General features: G+C 44.2%; 1 protein-coding gene across 1 annotated transcript in view; it reads right to left on the reverse strand.

Moving 5' to 3' along the window:
• shroom3 (shroom family member 3) overlaps positions 1 to 9743 on the reverse strand; it is a gene marked incomplete at its 5' end in the record, with an annotated part of 72627 nt that extends 62884 nt beyond the window's left edge. Inside the window, 1 exon segment of the mRNA XM_080477033.1 lies at positions 9606 to 9743. Within this exon segment, the coding sequence (XP_080333159.1) occupies positions 9606 to 9743 (138 nt within the window).
• Positions 9744 to 10811: the final 1068 nt, after the last annotated feature.

The raw sequence follows: 10811 nt of genomic DNA on the forward strand, positions 1-10811 counted from the left end.
CTTATCTATCACCCACAAGACATTTGGCATGCGAGACAGTTCTCCTGTCACAACCGCACCAACGATAGGGAGACGTATGACCTTGAGCCCAATAACCTCACAGCCCCAAAAAAAAAGAGGATGGAAAAATCACGATTGTCAATCAGGAAGAGGCACAAAAAGTGCTGCCGAGACCAGATTTACTAGACGAACCTCTACAAAAACCTGATTTAACAATGTTTGTAGATAGATCATGCAAAAACAACCCAGATGGTTCAAATTCAGCAGCTGCAGTGACCTCAGACAGAATTCCCAAAGCTGAACACTTTACCTAAACATCGATCAAGCACAAGCAGCTGAACTAGTAGCATTGACAGACGCGTGCGACAAAAAAACTATTACTGTGTATACTGACAGCCAGTATGTGTTCTCAACAGTACATGTTTTTGCTCAATGGAAAAATAGAGGTATGATCACCTCTACAGGGAAAGACATCAACCACAACAACCTGATCCTAGAACTGCTGGAGGCAATTCAACTCCAAAAGCAATTGTCTATCTGTTAATGTGCAGCTCAGACAAAACAAACATGACCTCATCTCAAAGAAGTTGCCCAACAAACACCGAGAGTGCTAACGAGCTTATGAGAAAACCACAGAAATAGACATGCGTGTCTTAAAAAACAAGCACGAAGTCTCACCACAACAACAGAAAGATGGCTGCACCAGGAAAGGACCCGACACTCACAACCTTTTTTCTAGAGCAAACTCATCCTAGGGGGTAATTCCAAATTACCTCAAATATGGCCAGTTGATAGAACACGCGTGTTAGTTATCGAACACGTCCAAAAGTCCTCCAACCTAAAGTCATAGGCAGCTGAAGTTAGAAGAAACTCAGCTGAAATTGGGTAAAAGGTACAGCAGCCTCTGCACAGGCCTCCACTCCAACACAAGGCTAGTGACTTATCTTATCACAAATGTAAACGAAAACTATTTCTCCAGATTATGAGTTGTACTAATGTGTGTTAATCACAGCTGACAAAAAAAGTTTACATCACACACAGAGAAAATGATCTACAGTACGCAGGTTTCCCTGGTCTATAAGAATATAGCTGAGACTGCGTTTTTCACTTCATCTGTAAAAACTAAACAGCAGAATAAAGAAGATGCAAACTCCACACAGAAAGACCCAGCCCAGATTAGAAGCCACGTCTTTGGCTAACTACAATGCCTCCATGCAGCCCAACACTAATATCATTAATTAATAGAAATGAGTCTGGACAGAGTTGTGTTCTGCCTCTACAACCTTTCAATTAACATGTCCTGTTAATGTTCTCATCTATTTCCAGTCATCCATCTTTATAAAGTTCAGGGCCGCAGGGATCAACAGCAGATCCGCCGCGTTCAGGGGTATTTGTTGGTCTTGAGCTGTAATTCCCCCACCCTTAATAAAGCTCACCTACAGCTTTATGACCCCCCGTTCTCACTTTCCTCACATTTGCAGACGTTTAGATTATTTTTACACTGTTTATTGCTCATATGCTGTATGTGGTCACCCTCCCCCTGTCCTCTAAAGCATTCCCTCTAGTACCTCTGTGCAGACTCTTTGCTGTGTGAATTGAGATACACATTTAAAACCCAGTGTGGGAACTTAACCTTTCTCCCTCAAAGCCAAGCAAGGATGTAGAAATGTTGAATTTGAGACAAGACGAAGACAAATGACAGAAAGACAACATCAAGGTTGCACACAGAGAAGTGTGAAACTAGGATCTAAGTGCAGCATCAGACTGTGTTGAAAGCACTCTGGGAATCATACTCACATTCCTGTCCTATTTTACTGTTATTTGGCCCCCATCCCAGAGTCTTTGTGGGGTCTTTTCATGGACGTCACACATTTCCTCGTCCCTAACTCCGACCCGAACGTTCACTACCAACTGTCTGGTAGAGTGAAAGACTTCTCACTTTATCGGATACCTCAAACTAACCTTGACATTTAAACTGGAGGCTGAGCCTACGTTTTGGACCTGACACAGGACACAGGACACAGGACACAGGACACAGGACACAGGACACAGGACACAGGACACAGGACACAGGACACCCACACCCACACCCACAGGACACCCACACACACACCCACACATTTGCACAAAAACGTGCTGATTTGCATTTTGGTGAAATGAGGTCAGGTTGGCTGTGTGGGCAGGAGGGGCATCAGGGAGGTCACCCTTCATACTTTAGTCACATGAGCTGCTAACGCACCACTCTGACACAACCCTGAATGCAATTCTATTACAAAGTCTCAAAGCTCCGCAGGGTCCAGAGGAAAATCAACTGCTGGCTGAGCGACTGGGTTTAAATCAAAGCTGTAGTTCGACTCTCTCATCTTTAAGGGAAATGAAGCTGCCTGATCAACCTCCCCCATCTCCTCTCATTAACTACTCTACAGCGTGCAATACACTGAGACATGTACTCGTCACTGTGACAGTCAGCTAATGAGCATTTATAAAATGCAGCGCTTTGTATCGTGGGATTAATCGTGGTTTAAATACTTCTCCTGTGTCTTTATGTATTTTATTGAGAGCACCAAAGGAGAAAATAAACACATAGAGGAGTCAATATGAAGCAAGAGGTAGTGGTAACACATTATGAAGTAACATTGCTGGTTTTAGTAGTAATGCTTAATAATAGGGGACACAGTTACAGTTACTAAAATGTATGTGGGCTCATTATCTGTGTCAAACATAATCATCTCAATGCAGAGCTGCTGTCTGTCTCGAATAGCCGATGGACTCATGTTCACCCTGTGGTTAAATAATAATACAAGAGAAAACAATACAAAAACCTTGCAGCCACAGTGCAGCAACTACTCAGTCAAAAAGACTGAAAAATGCTTAAAATGACCTGCTAATGGTAGGACAACCCTCCACAGGTTGAAACATCGAGGCTCTACACAGGCTACATGGTGCAGGAAGTCAAATAAATATATATCCCACAACCAGAGGTGGACCACTACTCACAGGACCACTGCGTACCGCAAAGTATGAGCTCCAGGTGATCAAATTTTGTGATCGGCAATGAAAGGCTCTGATCGGCACCTGCCCGTCACATACTTTTTCACGGGAATGGGCCAATAATGATCAGTGTGAGATCGATGAGAGGCCAGGCCAGGCCTTACCAACTACAGTTTGGTGAAAAGGGCGAGGCGGCGCCTCCGTCACCTCAGACAACTGAGGAAGTTCAGAGTCTCTCTGAACATCATGAGACTTTTTACTCTGGCGAGGTGGAGAGTAGTACGGAACAGCACTCCTCATGACCGCCGAGCCCTGCAGAGGGTGCTGAGGTCAGGAGAGCGCAGCATCAGTCAACGCCCTCCAGGAGGAGCGTGGCCAGAGCCGACGGGATCGTGGAGGACACTCAACACCGTCACCACCAACTGTTGGAGTGGCTGCGCGCCGGCCGACGCCTTCACCTCATCAAGGCCAAAACAGAGAGTCTCAGGAGGAGCTTCTTCCCTCAAGCTGTCAGGACCGTGACCTCTGACCTCCAGTCAGCTCCTCACCAACACAGACAGTAGACACATGGCTGAGGGGACTGCAGTACTGCAGTACTGCACATCCTCACTGTCATACACCAGCAGCATTTTGCAGTGTGTGCATTCCATGGAGTTCTGCTTGTTTACAGAACCATAGTTTTACCTATCTGGGTTTTCTGTGTTGTTTGTGTTTTTGTTTTGTATGTTATATTTATTGCCTATTTTTATATTTTGTGGTTTTAGAGCCCTGTTGACGATCCCAAATTTTTTTTTGCCATACTTGTTATTGAATGTGACAAATACTAATCTAATCTACTGTAATGCAATGTAATTTAATCTAAAGGCTACAATAGGTTTTGTAGCTCCTGTAGCATGAGCACACCACTGAAATCCTCCACTGTGGTGTTGTTGGTGGCAGATTGAGCAGCTGCACTTTAATGGACAGGAGGCACTTAGCATGTCAGCATTTCAGCTTTTTTCTGCTGCAAATCTCACGAAATGGTGATCATGTTCTGTCAGAAATGCTCAAAGGCTGGGAGGACGAACCAATTCCACCATTAAAAATGTATATTCCATGAATCCCGTTCTGTCCTTTCTGCTCCAGGTTAGTAACTCTTATTACAGCAAGTTTACAAGTTTGGACAGTGGAAAACAGGATCAGCCGGCAGTCACAACTCATCTCTGTGTTTCCAGGAGCTCCGGGGCAGTGAGTGATAATAAACTTAGAACTTTACTGCTTCAACTCGAGACTCTTCTCAACTCAATGTGTTTGTACTGTGAGCTCGCATTGAGCTTTTCTTTATTTTCTATGTTCCTGTTTGCACTTTTCTAATTGCTTTTCCTCTATTGAATATTCAGCCTGAGATTTCTTAGAATTTGTTATTGGAACCAAATAACTAACACCCGTAATCTTTATAAAAAAAATACATACAGCAGTAAATATCTTCCTCTCAGATATCTCACAGTTGGTTGGTCCACAACAGTTGCTGTGATCATTGTTTGAGAGACTGAGTCAGGGTCTGTTCGTTGTGAGCTTTAACAGAGAAACTACTCGGCACTAAACCGTCCATTTCACTACTACTACTACCATTTGGTCAAAAGAGGGTGTGATGTGTATTTCTGTTTTACTGAGCATTAACTTTGCTCTTTTGGAAGTATTCGTGGGACCCTCCACACATTCCCCTTCCAAATACTAGTTGACAATTTGATTCTCCAATGTGCTTCTTCTTTCCATTGTCCTCAGGATAAAGTGGAAGCTAGAGCACCCTCCTTCGGTTTGACATTTTTCAGAATTCTCAAACTCTTTTTGAGTATTAATGAAAAAACACACCATTTTATCGACAAAAAACATCATAACCTTAAATGCACAGAAACACTGAAGCAGCCCTGGACGATTTCCTTCATTGAAACCATAAAAGAAATTCCCATGTGCTGGTAAAACGTCATTATAATGGTGTTTATTCTAAAATGCAAGATGAAAGCATCTTTAAAACAAACCTCAGCGACATCGACGAAGTTGTTAGTTTATCACAACAAAAACAGATTTGATTTTGAATGTCGGAGGCAAATGACTCACAGCATAGGTGTCCAATCTAAGACCCATGGAGACAACAGCAGCCAAACTTTTAATTCTAAACTTGTGATGTCCCATACATCACTGCATGGTACTTTCAGAAGTCGGGAGAAGACCGAGAACCACATAACGCAGGGGTCATCCACAATTCAGAAATTAGTTACTTTGCGGCGACTGAGCGATATGACGAGATATTTGAGGACATTTTTCTGGAATAATTAGACCTTCAGGGTGCCGTCACACTCTATTTAGGTGGATTTAATCTTTGGTCTGAGTGTGGTAAAAGCAAAACTAAACTGATAACAGACAGCACAAACAACTACAAACACTGAGCCTTGAATACTAGGGCCTGAACGATTAATGGGTTGATTATAGCCATTAGAGAATAATCCGCAATCTGCCAAAAATTGGCCGATTGACATCAATGTAAACTTGAGATTTTAAAAATGTTTATTTAAAAAAAAATACCATATAGTTGACATCAATATAGCATTTTACATTAAAATATTAGTTGTTAGAGTCGCTACGCTTCTCTATTTCTTGTCTGCCTACAGCACACTCCTCTCTGCAGCTGCTCTCATGGCCCCGCCCCTCTCTGCTCTCCTGGCCCCGCCCCTCCCTGCTTTCCTGGCCCCGCCCCTACCTGCTCTTATGGCCCCGCCACTGCCTGCTCTCATGGCCCCGCCTCTGCCTGCTCTCATGGCCCCGCCCCTCCCTGCTCTCCTGGCCCCGCCCCTACCTGCTCTCATGGCCCCGCCTCTGCGTGCTCTCCAGGCCCCGCCCCTCCCTGCTCTCATGGCCCCGCCTCTGCCTGCTCTCATGGCCCCGCCCCTCCCTGCTCTCCTGGCCCCGCCCCTCCCTGCTCTCCAGGCCCCGCCCCTCCCTGCTCTCATGGCCCCACCTCTGCCTGCTCTCCAGGCCCCGCCCATACTTGATCTCGTGGCCCCGCCTCTGCCTGCTCTCATGGCCCCGCCTCTGCCTGCTGTCACAGCCGCTCACATCTCTAGTTTGCAGACAGTCAACATAGCGACAGACAATGACATAAAAGTTGAAAAGGAGTATCTGATGATTTCTCCCATTGACCCAAAACTGATTCCAGCGCCTCCACCGGGCCCGTATCTGTCTGGTCTACCGGATCTGTCTGGGGCGCTGCGCCTTCGGGTGACGTAGCATATTATGATTGGCTGTGATGACGTTTTCGCATTATTAGTGGCTGCAAGTTTCTGCTGACACCGTGTTAAGTTAAGAAGCTACAGTTCGATTTCAAAGTTAGCTTCGTGGCTGTCCGAGGTGAGAAGGACGATACGAATGGCCTGATGCCTCTGGTGGTCCAAAGCGCCACTGCTCTGTCTGGTTGTGTGGTGGAGCTTCAGCAGTGTGTCGAGGCTGAAGGTGGCTCATCTCATTCACTCACAGGCAGAATACACAACGTCCCTCAATCCATTGAGCTTGTGTTTGTAGTTAAAGTGTACAGTGGGAACTCGTTCCACTGCCTGCCGCTGTACTTTTATTAAAATAATGTTGAGCTTTTGGTGGAAATTCCAGCTTCAATCTCACTAGTATATAACAGTGTTTGACAAAGAATTGAATCTGGTGTGAAGAGGATGTAAACAATCCCCTTAACTGCAGTTGCAATCTGCAGTCACTTCCTTTTCCTTTTTCCTTTAATGTACGACAAGGTTGTAGTTTTCACTGCCTGCCACTGGATTTTCCCTCTTGCCATGATGTAATCTCGTAGTTACTATGTGTACTCAGTACTAAATGTTTGCTCCAACACTCGGCTCTTTTTAATCAAGGCTTAAGACTTTTCTGTTTGCTGCTGGAGTGTTTAGACGGAAGGTTTCTGCTGCGTCTGAAAGCTGAATTATGACTAGAAGCAGCTGAAGAGCTTCTGTGATGTGTGGTGTTGACCTCCAGGAAGCTCTGCTGGCCTTTGACCTTTATACTTCATCAGTGAATAAATCTGGTGGATTACACTGTTTCAAAACCCTCTCTATGCTTTCTTTGTTTTTGAGCATGCAAGCCAATTTCCTCAACATAACCCATTTGATTATGCATTTTTACTTTTACATTTTTTGGGGCTTTTTCAATGCAAAGTGTTTTGAATTGTCTTGCGTATGAAACGTGCCATATCAATATACTTGTTTTACTACTTCCTAAAGAACTGAAAGTAATTTCCAGCAACCAGTATTCACTCAGCGCTGTAAAGACCTGTGATGTGCGACAGTGACATTTAGTCTGTATCTCATATCTCAAGCAGGTGAAACAATAAAATGAGTGGAATCCAAGACTGAAGATGAATATTAAGTGTGTTATACCGACGAAGCTTTAAATGATGTAACAACAGAACATTTATGGTGTCAAATGGCCACAAATCCCAGTTTGATCTTGTTGTATATCAAAAGGTTAATCTGTGGTTAATATGTTTTTAAACATAGTTTAACAAGTAAAGAGTGAAAATAGTAATGTACAAAAAGTAATAACCCTATTCCTATAAATTAAGAGTTTAAAAAAAAAAGTATAAGTACAGCTGTGTCACAGTTTTGATTATATTGATGAATACGTTTTTCATTACAACTATCTTTCTGGTGTTGTACGATTAGAATATTACTTTTAGCTACAAAAGCAACAAGTTTAAAACCACTAGAGTAAAAATGTAATCATTAAAAAGAATCTTGTCTACAGACATGTCACTCTATGTTAAACATTAAAAATACCTTACTAATATTGAGCTTACACCAAACCATTAAAGAATATCTATAAGATGGTAGAATATACAGTGTACTTTATTGTTTCTCAAAGGGAAATTCAGGGGATGATGATAGATGTATTTGCCTTTATGTTTGGTCTCATAAATAGTTCCAGATGACAGCAAACATTCATGTTAATAATGAAAACTACACAATAGATATAAATACGTGGGACTAACAAAACCTAACTGAAAACATAAAGATAACTAATAGACCATCCATCCACCCACCCAGCCATCCACCCATCCATCCACCCTATAACGTGGCTTGTCCATGTGAGGTTGCCGTCGTCGGCCCCCGGACTGATCTGGTACCGACACCGGAGCCGTCTTTAATATTGTTTAATGTTCTTCCGTCATTGTGCTCAGGTCGGCCTCAGAAAACACTTTGGATGATGAAAGGCACACATTAACACCTCTGGCTGAATACTAAATGTAGGACATGCTTTAATTATATACAAATTAACAACAGGAGTAAATTCCCATGGATTAAGTTATAATCTCATACTGGCTTCTTGTTGATTTTTATGACACACGGTGCTATAAAGTTTAATCTGACTCCGTGAGACCCTGACCTTAAATTACAGTGAATTATTCAGGTCATGTCAGATGAGCCTTACAAGGTGTCAAACAGATGGTCTGTGGGCCGAAACCGGAGGGACGGAACATGAGGTTGAAATTGTACTTATTTTTTAAGATATTCCACTTCCATGCATGTATTGTATTTATTTGCACTAAAACATTTGGATTTGTGGATGTTTGTGCGTTACTGTGCTGCCATTGCCTGGTTTGACCCCCTCGATTCTCTCCCTGAACGAGGGCTGGGCAAAAAAACATCAATTTAATTGATTCATCGAATTTGTAGCTGAAAAGGATTTTTATTTAGCAAATTCAAGTTTTGGGGCATTTTTTACATTCTGTTCTACACTTCCTTGTAGGTTTCAGTAGTTGCTGTTGCACTTTAGTGTAATCCTGCGTTCAGCCTCATTTACTTTTTGTTTTGGGATTGTTTATATGCATTTTAACTCTGAGGACCATCACAGCAGTATAGTTCCACTTTTGACATTATATCTGCAGTCATTTTAAGTGCATTGGAGAAAAACATCGAATCGAAATCAAAATTAAAAAAAAAAAAAAAATCATAGATTGTTTTTTAGGCCAAATCGCTAAGCCCTACATTGTCGATTTTTTTTTTAATGCATCTTTGAGTCTTGAGTCATTAAAGACTTTGCAATATTATATTTCAAAGAGGTTTAGTGCCTTCTTGCACATCTTATTTCTGATTTATTTCATGTTTAAATTGTTCATATGCTGCTTCTTTCACTCAAATTCAGAAAGAAAGTATCTCAAAATAGTCAAATGTTGTACCTTCAATTTGTATCTTTCTAACAAGTGTTTGGGATTATGTTCAAGACATCCAAAGTGGTAGCAGGGAGGTTATGGGTTCAGATCTTTCTGTGTGTGTGTGTGTGTGTGTGTGTGTGTGTGTGTGTGTGTGTGTGTGTGTGTGTGTGTGTGTGTGTGTGTGTGTGTGTGTGTGTGTGTGTGTGTGTGTGTGTGTGTGTGTGTGTGTGTGTCCTGTGATGGACAGCCACCTGTCCAGGGTGCACTCTGGACCGGATAAACAACAACTGAATGGATTCATAAAAAGCTTGTCATTAGTTGGACAAAAGAAATGTTGGACAGAAGAACCGTGGGTCTACTGAGGAACCTGCTGTCCTCTCCTCAGGTTTAGATGTCCCTCCCGGTGGGTGTCCCCCTGTCCACTTACCCTGGAGATGATGAGCGCCTCTCCGTGCTCCAGGCCGCCCTGCAGGGTGAAGCCCCAGGGCGCTCCTCCCTGCAGCCGGGCCTCCACCAGCACCCAGCCGCTCCCCGCTCCTCCTCCAGGGCGACCTCGGCTCGGCATGCCCGGCCAGGAGGAGCGCTCCGCCCGGGAAAACAACGGCCGGTGCATCGGACGGAAGACCGCGAGCTCTCCTTCACGAGCGCATGCTCCTCGTGCATTTATTCCGCCGCAGCTCCGGGACCAGAGCTGGAGCGGCTTCGTGCAAAGTGTATTCCTGCAGCGCAAAGCGGCGGAGCCTCCGAGGAACAGCCCCGGAACAAGCAGCTCCAGCCGGGGAGAAAGTCAGAGAACAGCCCCGGAACAAGCAGCTCCAGCCGGGGAGAAAGTCAGAGAACTGCCCCGGAACAAGCAGCTCCAGCCGGGGAGAAAGTTTACAGAGAGGCGGTCAAACTCCAGGACGGGCAGCAGCGATCTGATCCAACAGAAACTAAATAACTCTCTCTCTCTCTCTCTCTCTCTCTCTCTCTCTCTCTCTCTCTCTCTCTCTCTCTCTCTCTCTCTCTCTCTCTCTCTCTCTCTCTCTCTCTCTCTCTCTCTCTCTCTCCTGGAACTAGTTTAGCATCACAATGGGACTTACTGCGAATCACTGAGCAAAAAGAAAAGAGACAGAGGGAGAAGTGGAGTGAGAAAGAGAGGAGGAGAGGAAATGAGGAGTAGAGGAGAGGAGGGGAAGAGGTTTGGTTTTCAAAGTCCCTTTATTAAACTATTGTGTTTACTGTATAACAATAATAACAATAACTCACCTGCACCACCTCCACCTGCCGCCCCCAGGATGTGTGGACCAGATGCTCAGCCTGGTGGAGCCTGACAGGAAAGCTCCAAGGACTCATATTGTCCAGCTCTGCAACACTTCCACACGTCTTGTTTTGTCCAGAAATTGATTTTCCTCAATTTGAATATCGGATCATAGGAGCTACATTCAGAATCTGCTGTGTCTGTGTGAGCTGGACTGGCTCCGCCCACACACGCCCATCTCGGGAAGAGGCGGTGCCATGTGCCAGAGCAGAGCTGCCTAATTGTGGGAGGAGACAAAGGGGAGGGCCTACCTTGATTGGGATTGGCTAAACCCCCGATGACACTCTGTAGGGTTTGATTTCTGATTGGCTGGTTGGAGCGACACACTTTTTA

This window comes from Lipophrys pholis, assembly GCF_963383615.2.
Source record: "Lipophrys pholis genome assembly, chromosome: 12".
In the NCBI taxonomy this organism is placed as follows: Eukaryota; Metazoa; Chordata; class Actinopteri; order Blenniiformes; family Blenniidae; genus Lipophrys; species Lipophrys pholis.